A 14,086-nucleotide genomic window follows, 5' to 3' on the forward strand; every position below is an offset into this window, starting at 1 on the left:
AGATCGAGCTTGCGTTCAAGAAGATATGTACTTTACAACTTTTACATAATTTACAGGTAAATGCTATTTAACTATTCGATTCCAAAGACTGGCTTTAGTTTACGAATCAACATCCAATCAGATTTTGGAACTTGATCTCTGAAAGCAGGATCTTTCAATGTATCAATGGACCTTCTAGTGATGTGAGAATACAATGTATCTTTTTCATCAACATGACGACCCCAGATTGGTTGCTGACCGGAAGGATCTTCTAAACGCATTGCAACACCTGCATTGGTTTGACCCTTCTTGACTTCAGTCACAGATTGGTGATTGATTTCCAAGGAAGTGACTCTACCAAGCAACAATGTTATTCTCTCCTTTGTTGCTGGGTCATATTTCACTGCACAGATAGGAGTACCGATCTTCAATGAACCTTCAATGACATCCACACCAATGATCATAGGGCCACGCTTGTTAATGATTTGTAGAGTGTTCAGGACGCATGGGAAGGTAGCGTCACCGATAAACTCAGCACGACGCTTTTCAAGTAGTTCCTTCTGGTAGGCTGTGAAGGCATCGAATAAATGGTAAATAATATCAGCATTGAAAATTTTGATATGTTGTTCTGCAGCATATTGTTCTGCTTCCTTATCAACCTTGACATCAAAGCATAGCATAACCGCTAATTCAGGAGCTTTTTCTAACATAGTACAAGCCTTCATTATATCACGCTTGTAAACAGGACCTAATCCGACAGACATAACAGGAATTTTCATGTCTTTTAAGAAGTCTAATAAAGCTTCTAATGAACCCAATGTAGAAGCTTGAACAACAACACCTCTACCAGAAGTATCCACAGAGTCTAAAAGACCAGTCAAATCTTCCATGACGTCATCCATCATTTCTTCTTCATCATCGTCTGGACCTACAACTAATAATCGGGAACCAGAAACAGCCTTTTCCAAATCATTTGCAGCAATTTTTACACCTAGAGCAGCCTTGACTTCTTTGTGATGTTGATATTCAGACTTCAAACGTAACTCACGTAAGGGTTGAGGTGTCAACAAGGCTCTGATATTCGTCACAATCGGACCGTTCATACCACATAAAACGATTCTGTCACCCTCTCTTAAGTAACCATTAGATAGAATAACATCGATAGTGGTACCGAAACCTTCAACAACCTTCACTTCAAGAATTGTAGCTTCAACGTGAGACAAATATTTCAATTGCTTAGACATTCTCTTTTGAGTCAATTCTAATAGCAACCACAACAAATCAGGAACACCTTCACCTGTAACGGCAGATGTTGGAACAATAGAGACGTATTTGGCTAGGTTGTTGTTTTGGAAATACAATTCTGAGTTCAAACCTTGTTCAGCAAGAGCGACTTTGATGTTGTCAAGTCTAGTTTGGAACTCTTGCTTAACTGCTCGTTCTTGTTTGTCAAAGGAGTCTCTGAAAGAGTTGTTTGGTGTAATTACCCAGTCGTACAATCTATCGATCTTATTCAAGGCAACGATGAAAGGAGCCTTTCTGTCTCTCAATAATCTGATGGATTCAATGGTTTGTTGTTCTAAACCATGCATGATATCAATAACTAAGATGGCGATGTTACACAAAGAGGAACCTCTGGAACGCAAGTTGGTAAAAGATTCGTGACCTGGTGTATCAATGACTAACAAACCTGGGACATCGAAGGTTTGTTCTTCATACTTAGCCATAACTGCGGTTTTTTGTTCAATAGCGTCAATTGGGAAATAAGTGGCACCGATTTGTTGGGTAATACCACCAGCTTCACCGCCTTGAACGTTGGTTTGTCTAATCTTATCTAACAACTTGGTTTTACCAGTATCGACATGACCCAAGATACAGCAGATTGGAGAACGAAGATCTTTCTTTGCTGCTGCTGCAGATCTCTTGGAAGGGATTGGTTGAGAAGCATAGTTTTTGGTAACTTCAGTGGATAATTCCGGAGCTGGAGTAGTAGCATTAGAAGTTTCAGAACCAGAATATTGCTCTTTTTCACTTGTTTCTTCTTTTCCTTCTTGTTCTTCAGGTTCATCGTCAAGAGCCAAATTCTCCCAGTCATCAATCAACGCTTCCTCTTCTTCTTCGACTTCTTGAGTTTCAGTAGCTTTCTTCTTCTCTTCTTCGATTGCCTTTTCGGACTCGATTTGTTCCTTGGTCTTTCTGACTCTTTTACCGTAAACAACCTTCTTTGGTTTTGGATGCTCATCGCCGGATTTTTCTAGACCAGCAACCTTGATGTTACCGGCAGCCAATAGAGCAGCACGTCTGTTTTCAAGCAGTTTCTTTTCCTCCTTTTGTTTCTTAGTTAGAAGTTTACCCTCTGCCTTTAACTTTTCACGCTTAGCTTGTTCTCTCTCACGCTTAGCCTTTCTAGCTTCTTCCTTTTCTTGTTCAGCCTTGGCCAACTTTTCTTCTTCTTCCTTCTCCAATCTCTCTTCTTCTTCCCTGGCCAACCTTTCTTCTTCTTCTAGCTGCTTTTGTAACTCCAATTGACGTTTCAAAGCAGCAAGACCGGCTGGGACCTTCTTCTTTGGTGCAGCCTTTGGTGCCGCACCTTCAGTGGACTTGCCAGCCTCCTTTTCAGCCTTCAGTTTAGAAGTTTGTTCAGCATGAAGTTTCTTGTTGTTTTCCTTCTGCGCTTGTTGCTGAGCCTTCTTCTTTGCGGCTTGTTCCCTCTTCTTCTCCTTCTCCTTCTCCTTCTTTTCCTTTTCCTTTTCCTTCTTGGACTTCAAGACTGGCTTCTTAGTATCCTCGTCTTCCTTCTTGTCCAGCTTCTTCTTAGATTTCTTCAAAGTGGACATAAAATCTTCCTCAATGGCAGATGCATCGGCAACTTCGGTTTCACCACTTGGCTCAACAGAACCATCTATCGAGGGTTCTACTGAAGATTCTTGAGGAACATCTTCCTCATACTCTTCGTCCCAGTAATTCTGTTGATTCTTCTTTGATTTTTTCGCCATCTTGAACTACTCTTTCGGATACAAAGGTTCTACTTTTACAGTTCTTCCGAAATCTTATTATGATAGACAGCAAACAAAGTGTAAAAGAGGGTTATAACAAGTAAAGAGATAATGTAAAATCCTTTTAATTGATCTTACGCAAAACAATCTTTCAAATAGTTTTAAGTTGTGAGAAAAACCTGTACTAAAAAATAAAAAACTGATGAAAAACTTCAAGTTCATGATTATACGTACCTCGATGGAAAGAAAAAAATAACATACTAGATTACCCTGTCTTTGGTGAGGTGCGCCCAAAATTCATCTTTCAGGGGCCAGAAAGGTCCCATTAGCCTTATTTTCGGGGTGAAGACCGGTCGATGCCATTCAGCATCGCTATTTACGATCGGCGTTGAAGATGTATAAAATATCACCTTGGACGGCTTGAAAAAAATTGACAGCTTCATCTTTGTCAACAGTAGGAAGTTCTACAGATATTCACAATCTCATCGCTTAGGATTAATGATATTAGAGTTTCATTATAGTTTGGTTACAGAGGCCAAAATCAGTTAAACGGTTGGAATCGATAGGTATCAGTCAGTATTCCACTGAGGTTGGCATCAAATTATAAAAAAAGGATTTATTTTGAAGAATTTCCTGATCAATATCTGAATTGAAATAAAAGATGTCTACGACAGTAGAGAAGATTAAGGCCATCGAAGATGAGATGGCCCGTACCCAAAAGAATAAGGCCACTTCTTTTCATTTGGGTCAGTTGAAAGCTAAGCTAGCGAAACTTAGAAGAGAGTTATTGCAGGCTGCTTCAAGCGGTAGTGGTGGTGGTGCCGGTGTTGGTTTCGATGTGGCCAGGACCGGTGTTGCTTCAGTCGGATTTGTTGGGTTCCCCTCAGTGGGTAAGAGTACTTTACTTTCTAAGCTGACTGGTACAGAATCTGAGGCTGCTGAGTACGAGTTTACCACTTTAGTTACGGTTCCAGGTGTCATCAAATATAAGGGTGCTAAGATTCAAATGTTGGATTTGCCGGGTATCATTGACGGTGCTAAAGATGGCCGTGGTCGTGGTAAACAAGTTATCGCTGTGGCCAGAACTTGTAATCTACTATTTATTGTTTTGGACGTTAATAAACCATTGCATCATAAACAAATCATTGAAAAGGAATTGGAAGGTGTTGGTATCCGTTTGAACAAGCAACCTCCAGACATTTTAATCAAGAAAAAGGAAAAAGGTGGTATCTCCATTACAAATACAGTACCATTGACGCATCTAGGCCCGGACGAAATTAGAGCTGTTATGAGTGAATATAGAATCAACAGTGCGGAGCTTGCTTTCAGATGTGATGCCACCGTCGATGATTTGATTGATGTACTTGAAGCTCCATCAAGAAGGTATATGCCAGCTATTTATGTGCTAAACAAGATAGATTCTTTGTCATTAGAAGAATTGGAACTTTTATACAGAATTCCAAATGCAGTTCCAATCTCTTCTGGTAAGGAATGGAATTTGGATGAACTACTAGAAGTTATGTGGGATAGACTAAACTTAGTCCGTGTTTATACTAAGCCAAAGGGTACGATGCCTGATTTCACAGACCCAGTGGTGTTAAGGTCGGATAGGTGTACCGTAAGAGATTTCTGTAACCAAATTCACAAATCTTTAGTTGAGGACTTCAGAAATGCTTTAGTGTACGGCAGCAGTGTGAAGCATCAACCTCAATATGTGGGGCTTAATCACACATTAGAAGATGAAGATGTTGTCACAATTTTGAAGAAATGAATACAGGCTACTTTTTTTTTCTCATTCTTCTCACCGTCATCATAGTTTTTAGCATTTTCATCGCATTTTCATGTAGTGTTATCCATTTTATTTAACAGCTTTCCATAGACGGATCTGGTTAGATTATCGTAAACGTTCATTACTCAGGTTGCCATAACTTCTGTTAAACATTAACTCAATACTGATTTGTCGTGTTATGTTTAAATTCATAAATAGTAGTAAATATATGATATTTTGTGAAATCGATAGCAACGGATACATATGGCCTTTTTATATTGGCCAACATATATGTTAAGATATAAAAGCAATGATGGATGCTGATGGTGATATGGAAAGAAAGAATGAATGAATGAAACTTCGGTTATTTGACGAAGTGAATATTATTCTATTAGAAATGAATGTGAATAGTATTGGTGGAATCCTCAAAATCACAGCAGTATTTTAATGAATCCTTTTAAGGTGCGATATAGTACAGCTTGAATTAACAAACAAGGAAATCTGGAGGAAAATGCAGCCTACTGATGAGAGTGTATTCCATTGAATAACGGATAAATTCGCAGAGAAATAAATCCCTTATTTATTTAACGCCATTCTTTTTAGTCGTGGAGTTGCGTATTGCCTTGCGTTGTATGCAGAACTGTTATCAGGCTCAGGAGTTTGGAAATCAGAAGAATAACTGCAGTCGCTCTCAGAAAATGGAGTTGATGCTATAGATTCCATTGCATCATTAGCAGCATCTGAATATGGTTTATTTCCGAAAGATATATCTCCATCTTCTGCCTCATCCTCCTCAAACTGCTCGCGTCTTTTTGTCGCAAAGTTTGTTATTTCAGTCGAAGAGCCGTTGGTTGACCCCGGCCTCCACGTCAGTTCTTTGGATTTAACACGCTCATGGTAAGCCACGAGACCGCTACACCAGTAAATGTTATCCTCTTTCATATTGTTAACGGTAGGTCTCAAGTTTTTAACGTAACTAAAAGCATCCACAACATTGATAGATGGGTTCTGTTTGAGCATATGACTGATCAAAAGAATCACCAAATTCTCATCATTCCCATTCGAAGAGAAGACAAGAATGTTCCCCATCTTTGCAAGCTTGAACAAGGTAATCAAATCATTGAAACATTCAAACTTGTGCACACCATCAGCAGTATAAATATTGGTGGTGTACTCCGAAACAGACCTGTACAAATGCGATTGTAGAGGTTGGGCAGCGCATTCTTCTGATAGAGAAACGTGTTGTATAAGCGTTTTCAAGTCCACAGAATGCTTATTATTGAATTCCAGGATGTTACTCATGGTATCATCACTGAATCTGGTACGGTCAAATTCTTTATCGAGACAGCATATCATAAATTGGTCCAACTGTATGTTCCTGGCATACTCCATTGCACGTTCAACAGGAATACCAACACTGATGAAAAACTTGATATCATTCTTACTCAAGAAGTCATACTGTGATAAAGTGTTCAAGGGTCCGAAGAACACATTGTTACTCAACTGTTGGGGTTTCATCTGGTTCAACGTATGAGCCAATGCATAATTATTATGGTGAGACATGTCTAGTTGCTTTTTTCCATAAAGAATATCGGACCACAGATTGTAAGTAGGGTGAAAGATTGAGACAGAGAGCAAAACACAGGCTAGTTGTTACCAATACTCGAATTATACAAATGAGGTTCAATGCCAGTTAGTAAGCTCACTCCGCTCTTGTCCTGAGTCAAAGCCTTACGTGAGTCGCATTGATGAGGTTAGTATTCTTTTTTGCCAAAAGATCAAAAATCTGAAAAATAGAAAAATGAATTTTTCAAGCTCTAAAGGCTTATTCTAGTAAAGTAATGGAAATGGTGTAAGCTCGGTCAAAGGCTTTAATGCTGGTACAACGGAGGCGGAATGAGAACAAAAACAACGACAAAAATCAGACAATCAGATAATAATGTAAAGCTGAAAGCTGATTGTAAGTGCATGTTTAATTCGTCGAAGCATCGTTTGTTTTACTGTATGCCTTTTTTTTTTTCATTCCTCCATTTTCTTGTGACGCTTTCCAAGACATAAATGAAAGGCGACACTTTGTGTAATAAAAGATTCACCAGTACAAAGTGTTTACTTGTCAGATTTTGGCCTGTTGTCCATCCCTTGACACAGGGTATTTTTACAAACATAAGCTAGTGGTTTAATAGCAACGTATAGCGTAGATTTGTAACCAACCTAATTTCGCAGTAAAATGAGAAAACAATTGTCTCATATAGTTAAGTAGGAAAGGATAGCTTTTGTAATATGATAATCAAATGGGAGGTCGGCATCGATAAAGAGCCGGCAGACCCTGGATTAATAGTATCATCAACTCCATTTGTATCTGATAATGTGATCAATATAACTAATCCCCGATTTAGCAAATCAGATATAAAAGAATTGAAATGGTTACACACCGTTCATCGATCAGATATAGCACAGGATAATTATCCGGATTTACCCTTAGCCGATCACACATCTAACGGATTTGTGAATAACCCCGGTTTGCTCAAGGAAAACGAGTTTTATCCATTGGATCCCATGAATTGCTGGACTCATGATCCTGAATCTGATCCAAAATTAGCATATTGCTCCATCATCTTGCATGAAGAAGATGATCCGATGTTGTATAAGATAGTAAAACACGGTATGAACCACATACAAAAATTGTATCAGTATGAGACACAGCGAGGACCATCATCACTGGCTCGCAACTCACTGATTGATAGTACACATGCCAGTGATCTAGTGATCAACTGGAATCAGGAGTTGAATAATGAAGAATTTTTTGATTTGGGTGATTTGACAATAATTGCATGTGGTGAAATTGCTCACATAAAAGGTCAGTCCCATATGAAAGATATTGAAAATGTGGAAGTATACGTTTGTAAGCTAAACCTAAAGTACAACGAGGAGCATTTCATTAGGCTCTTGCAAGTAGAGGATATCTTGTTTAGCGGGTTACAATGGGAGTTTTTTGCACATGACTTGCGGCTTGGTCCATATTCCAGCTTAGATATTACGAAAAGATTTAAGCGTAGAGCAACTCCATATTCTTTAGATTACAATTTACTGTGGTTAGATAGAGAGATATTTGTCGATCTTCTACAATTCAGGAGTCTAATAATTGGTAAGAATGGAGTTGACCGTTTCTCAGAAAGCCAAGAGAAGTCAGACGATACGTTGAGACTCTTGGGTTCAATGACAGAATGCGAAACTCGATCAGATCTGGACCCTGTGCCATCAGGGAAGGATGAAGATTTTTACATGTCAGATACTGAGATATCAAGAATCTTTGGTCTCGACGTCTCTACAAAGTCATCTCTATCTGTGGACGATTCATGTTACAGCAGAAGAGTCTCACGAACAGAAACTCAGCAAACAACGCCAGAGAAGACATATCTACATAATGACGGTATGACAAACACATGTAACAATACTAGGTAAAAAATATATATAAACAAAACACAGGTAACATTCAAACCACTATACTTTAGTATGGTGTAGTTCCGATCATATTGGTTAAAAAAGTCATATCATGATATTATGTATCATTATAGAGAAGTAAAAAGCATATTTGAGTCTATCATATTCGTGTCTATCATTAAAAAGTTGTTTGATGAACGTTTCCAAAAAATCAGGACCGTTCACCAGTTCTATCATTAAAGTTCGTGTATATTGGCCGACCCTGTTACGTAAAGAAATATCTGCAACAGTGTTTTCATCCATCCTGTGTAAAAAAATCAATCATTGGTTTGAGGTATTGGCTTTAAGTTCATTGATTTCTTTTCTTAATCTTTGGACCTCTAGCTCGAATAGTCTTTCGTTGTTTTGTAGGTATAGAATGTAATCGACAGCCTTTTCGAGAATCATACTCTTGTTCAGTTTTACTTTCTTTAGAGGCAAAGAATCTTCTCCAGCACTCAAGACTTTATTATCGACAACGAACGCAGTATCTTCGCAAGCCACCCATGGGATAATCTTTTGTAATTTTCCGATCTTGGTATTAATATTTATTCTGTATCTCTTCTCGATCATGTTGTGAGTTACTCTTTGATCTGCCGTCAATCTCTTTCTGGAGCCTCTCTTCTTATTTTGAGGTTTCTGAGTTGCACGCTTCTTTGGTTTCTTAACCTCTTCTCCATCTTCGATCTTCACTTGCAAATCATTATCTATTTCAACTGAATCCAGGGTTGGTAGGTCTGTACTCTCAGCAGCTAAAGGCAGCTGTGTAAATTGATTCTTTTCGAAATCAAATCCGTTGTCAGGATTAGTAGCGTTCATTAAGGGAGAGTTTTCCTCAGAAACGTTATTGCCAATGGTAAAGGCAGTAGATGAATCCAAAGTATCTTGATTGTTTAACAAAAGATCGGAATCAAACATAGCCCTGTATTGATCCGATGGTGATAATGAATAAACGGAGGAAGAATCAGAGGTCCAGGTATGGGTGTCTACCTCTTTACCAGCCTTGTCCAACCAAACATCCGCTGTAGGTGGAGCGACAAACCAATTCTCAATATTAGAACCTTGAGTAGCGAACATGTTGGTGTTCTTGTAACCTTCTTGCTGCTGTTGTTGTTGAATAGAAGCCATTGTAATAGTGTATTATCTGTGTATTTGAGTCCTGTTGGTCTATGAGGACTTAAGGTATACCAGAAGTATGTAAATATATATACAAGAATAAAATGGAAACAATGTATGTAGTAACTAATTATCAAACTGGTCTATCAAATCCAACGTGGGGCTATATATGAAAAAAGTAGACTTAACCATGCTAATATATATGATTTCAAACAAAGACACACATATACAATTATAGAACCACTATGCGTAGAAAATAGATTAATTAAGCAAAAGCAAGAAAAATCAGATTTAATGATACCACTTTCATACCCAATACAAAAACAAAAGCAGATCTTGACTATTCTAGCTCAAAGCGGAACCCATAATCACCCTCTCATGTCCTCCCCTTTTGCTTCCTAATGTTACAGCGACAAGAAGATATACATTCTTGCTCTACGTTTGAGAAACCAGAAGTTGCGAAAAAAAAGAAAGCAGTGGGTGATTAAAGAAGCATGCCAAATTAAGAGATATCGCACTGCCCGTAACATACCGAAATATCACACGCACGGGAAAATTGAAGACGACATTTTCACCACTAGTTTCGTGCTTATGTTCGGTACCACAATGCAAACCGACAACAGAATATGCCTGAGTAGTGGACTTCCTCCGTGCACACAAGAGATAAAATTAAATCAAAAGAAGACTCTAGCAAGGCGTGCCATAATCCACGATAGAATCCTGGAAATCGTCTTACACTTAAAGTAGTAGTAACTATACGTAAAATAGCCGTTGCCAATGGGAATGGAAATAGCGCCTGCGCAAATTATGAGGATTTTCCGGCGACCATTCCTTATCCAACAGCGATGTTCCGGCTACAGAAGTATATTAGAAAAAAAATTCCTGCGGCTACATTGTATGTGTTGTAAAAGAAGAAAAGAGAGAAAGCAAAAAAAGACCAACAAAAACTTGGCGAGGGGAAAGGGGAAAAACGTATTATAGTTCACATTCCAGCCCATTTTCAAACTGGTCGTTAGGAAATACGTATGTTAGGGTGCACCCATTCTGGAAACGCTGCCTATATCTTTCGTGGACGGGAAGAGGATAAGGAACGTTTCATCTTAACTCCTGCCAGCTTCCGCTCATGGACAGTGTGTTTTTGGGTTCATCCGTAGGGGAATGGCACCACTTAGTGCTCTGGCGTGCGTTTTAATCCTGTTCAACATGCTTTTCAGTGGAAGGGTGTGAAAAGGGCCAAACATGCAATCGCCGCAGTAGATAAAACGTCGGATAAACCTTACATAGGAAGCTCAATGAATGGGAAAATATTATGCTCAGAATGGGAATTTTGCGTCAAGATGCGTGGGAAGTGGTGTGGTTTTTCCTACTGAGCTTTCTACTGAGTATTTCCAGCTGCTCATCTCGGAAAAACTAAGACAAAAAAAAGAAAATAGAAGACGTACAAAGTGCTTTGCGGAAAAACATTTTGTTTTTCTGCTGCGTGTTTGTCTTTGGTTTTTGGGTTCAGATTCGGATAAACAACCGTCGTTTATTGCATGCTTTCTATCGCTTCTACGGCAAACCTGTGCCCCTGGTATATGTGGCACCATACGTCTCCCAATAGACACCTTTCAATTTTCATAGCTTAGCGAGGGGTTGGATATCAACAACAATAACCGGACTGTTTATCTTTTTTTTATTGATCTACCGGTTCTTTTAGAACGATTACGTCCAACTGGTCAACGTTTTTGTCTTTGTATGGTGAAAATCTTGAAAAAAAATCCACTTAGAAAAAAAAAGGAAGCAGTCAAACATTTTTCCCCCTGGAACCATTTTTTGAAGCTTTACAAAAAGAGTAGTAGAAAATATGGGAAGAGGTTGAATATTACTGTGATTTGCTTGGTAACATTGGTTTCCCGTCGTGTCTGTGCGTGTGTGTATATCGGTCATTGTCTGATTTCAATAACTTATAAACAAAGTTAGGGAAAAATCGAGACTACGCGGACTCTGAACAGCGGAGGAGTTCTACACATCAATATACGGACACAAATGTACTTCTAGAAAGTACCTTGCTATAACAATAGTGTATCTATCAGATTCCAGCCCTTGTGTTATCAATAATCAGCTTGAGCATTTATTTTCCTTTTGTCCTTATCTGGTCATTGACGGAGACTTCAGAGTTCTGGACTGGTTTTACTCATAACTCCGAATGCCATGAACAATAAAGAGGAGGAGCAAGACGTAACTGCAAGTTTCAACAGAAATGAACCAGATATAGCATCCTCCTCGAGTGTTGGATATTCAGGGTATGGAGAATATTTTCATAATAAGGAACTTCAACAGTTGGAAAGTGATGTTCAATTCAGACAGAAATATCAAAAAGAACATCGAGTTTCAAATCCTACACTTTTTCAAGGGTGTACTATCTATGTGAATGGACGTACGAATCCAACTCGATTTCAACTCCATAAACTAATTATTTTACATGGTGGGACTTTCAAGCATTACCTTAGTGGGAAGACTGCAGTCACCCATATACTTGCAACAGAGTTAAATGCATCCAAGAAATCATCTTTTGCCAATTTCAAGGTTGTCAGCCCCGAATGGGTTACTGAGTCTATTGCTCGAGGGAAGCTTTTACCATGGCAAGACTTTAGAATTGTCCAAGTTTCCAGATTACAGGGAAAGATTACAGATTTCGCAACAGTACGGAACTGTATGGATCCGAACTTCATTAATGCTTTTTTCAAATCCTCAAGACTACACCATTTATCGAACTGGAAATTCCAGTTAAGAGATAACTTCGTGAAAGAATTCATTTTGTCATATAACGACACAATTCCTGATCAAAAATATGTGTATTTCCACATTGACTTTGATTGCTTCTTTGCCCAAGTGTCTGCTAAAATCGATGGTAAATACGATATACATGCCACACCTATCGCTATTTCTCATGGTATCAACAATTCTGATATATCCAGCTGCAATTATGTGGCTCGTTCTTTTGGTGTTTATAACGGTATGTGGGTATCATCTGCTTTGAAACTATGCCCGGACTTGAAAATATTAGATTATGAATTTGATGAATATGAAGCAATTTCAAATTTATTCTACAGCGCTCTAAAAGATATTGGAATCTTCAAAATGGTATTGCCAATTTCTATAGATGAAGCAATAGGTTGCATGTTGATTACCCCCGATATTACCTCTGAATTGTTAACTCAAAAATGCATGCAAGTGAGAAATGCCGTCTATAATGTTACTCAAGGATACTCTGTCAGTGTTGGGTGCGGGCCATCCGTATTGCTAGCTCGTTTAGCCCTAAGGAAAGGGAAACCAAACGGGTTCCATATTTCTTGGTTTGATACTGTTACTGAATGCCATGCATTCATAGATCACTTTAAGTTAAAAGATCTTCCTGGTATTGGTTATAGCACAGATCTGAAAATAAAAGAACAATTTGGAAATGTTCAAAACATCTCTGACTTAAGAGATCTTTTAGAAAGGCCAAGCAACGTTTCTAAACTAATAAAAGTGATTGGTTCCAAAAATACCAAGAAACTTCAGATTTACCTTGATGGTAAAGATGACGACGAATCCATAAGTATGGTAAAGGATCCTCATACGTACTTTCAAAAGAAATCCCTCTCAGTAGAAATAAATTATGCCATAAGGTTTAAGACCATAGACGATGTTGATATTTTCCTTGAACGGCTCGCACTCCATTTATGGGAAAAACTTAGGGATTCAAATTTAATGACAAGACAAATAACTTTGAAATTAATGAAGAGAGCTCAAGGCGCACCTGTAGATCCACCAAAATTCATGGGTATGGGTAAATGTGACGCTCTTAGTAAAGTCAGTAACTTAGGAACTAATACACAAAAATTTGGTACAATTGCTTCGGAATGTAAAACTTTATTTAGAATCTTAAGTGTTCCTCCAGAGGAAGTTAGAGGAATTGGTATTCAATTTCACAGGTTAACTGATTCGAACCAAAAAGTGGGGCAAAAGTCGGAACAAAGGGAAATTACGACTGATTTATTTAGAAAACGAGACCATCCGGATGATGACATCACTAACGAACCCTCCAAAGTAGCCGAGCCACATACTCCAGTTAACCCAACATATACTTCTCCCGTAAAAAACTATTGGGATCGCCATCTAAAGCGAAGTATCACCCCATTTCAATATGACTTTCCTGACCAACTCGATCCTGAATTTATGTCCAATTTACCCAAAGATGTTCAAGAAGAGATTACATCTCATCATAAGGTTGTTAAAAAAGCCAATCGTTCTTTGAGAACAAAATTGTACGATGATCCCAGAAAGCAAATTAAGCAGACGCAAGATTTACACTTCATACACGATGGGAGGCTTGTTCCGCAGCTTTCGTTCCAGGGATTAAGTTCTGCGAAACAGATTTCTGAAACTCTTATCGACTGGGTGGACGCCACAGTGGAGGATGGCCCCCATGAAAAAGATCTTGAGTTATTCACTAGCTATCTTGATAAGTTAGCGGAGCAAGGCAGATGTCATATTATACTACATTTGATTAAAACCATAAAAAATAGGGTTGATGATCACTACAACGCGAATCATGAAGGTTTAGAGCAATGGGAATACTTCTTGATTCGTCGACTAATTCCTATATTAAATAAAGCAAAACCTGATGTGAAGTTCAACTTAGTGTTTGATTTATAATTGAATATCCATCTAATACTTGTTGGGATGAAAGCATGCATGATCATTGCGCCCAATTTTTTTA

The 14,086-nt window shown here is 38.5% G+C and overlaps 6 protein-coding genes across 6 annotated transcripts; 3 read left to right on the forward strand and 3 right to left on the reverse strand.

Moving 5' to 3' along the window:
* Positions 1-71: 71 nt before the first annotated feature.
* On the reverse strand, positions 72-2,975 carry FUN12 (translation initiation factor eIF5B; the record flags this gene model as incomplete). The annotated part of the gene is made up of 1 exon (XM_456116.1): positions 72-2,975. The coding sequence occupies one exon, from the start codon at positions 2,973-2,975 to the stop codon at positions 72-74; it is 2,904 nt and encodes a 967-aa protein (XP_456116.1).
* Positions 2,976-3,636: 661 nt separating this feature from the next.
* Positions 3,637-4,746, forward strand: RBG1 (GTP-binding protein RBG1; the record flags this gene model as incomplete). The annotated part of the gene is made up of 1 exon (XM_456117.1): positions 3,637-4,746. One exon carries the CDS (start codon positions 3,637-3,639, stop codon positions 4,744-4,746), a length of 1,110 nt encoding a protein of 369 aa, XP_456117.1.
* A 573-nt stretch (positions 4,747-5,319) lies between these two features.
* On the reverse strand, positions 5,320-6,306 carry KLLA0_F23309g (uncharacterized protein; the record flags this gene model as incomplete). Its single annotated transcript, XM_456118.1, has 1 exon — positions 5,320-6,306. One exon carries the CDS (start codon positions 6,304-6,306, stop codon positions 5,320-5,322), a length of 987 nt encoding a protein of 328 aa, XP_456118.1.
* Positions 6,307-7,023: 717 nt separating this feature from the next.
* KLLA0_F23331g (uncharacterized protein) lies at positions 7,024-8,205 on the forward strand (the record flags this gene model as incomplete). The annotated part of the gene is made up of 1 exon (XM_456119.1): positions 7,024-8,205. The coding sequence occupies one exon, from the start codon at positions 7,024-7,026 to the stop codon at positions 8,203-8,205; it is 1,182 nt and encodes a 393-aa protein (XP_456119.1).
* A 300-nt stretch (positions 8,206-8,505) lies between these two features.
* TYE7 (Tye7p) lies at positions 8,506-9,351 on the reverse strand (the record flags this gene model as incomplete). The annotated part of the gene is made up of 1 exon (XM_456120.1): positions 8,506-9,351. The coding sequence occupies one exon, from the start codon at positions 9,349-9,351 to the stop codon at positions 8,506-8,508; it is 846 nt and encodes a 281-aa protein (XP_456120.1).
* Positions 9,352-11,532: 2,181 nt separating this feature from the next.
* REV1 (deoxycytidyl transferase) lies at positions 11,533-14,022 on the forward strand (the record flags this gene model as incomplete). The annotated part of the gene is made up of 1 exon (XM_456121.1): positions 11,533-14,022. One exon carries the CDS (start codon positions 11,533-11,535, stop codon positions 14,020-14,022), a length of 2,490 nt encoding a protein of 829 aa, XP_456121.1.
* Positions 14,023-14,086: the final 64 nt, after the last annotated feature.

The sequence above is a fragment of the Kluyveromyces lactis genome, assembly GCF_000002515.2.
Source record: "Kluyveromyces lactis strain NRRL Y-1140 chromosome F complete sequence".
Lineage (NCBI taxonomy): Eukaryota > Fungi > Ascomycota > Saccharomycetes > Saccharomycetales > Saccharomycetaceae > Kluyveromyces > Kluyveromyces lactis.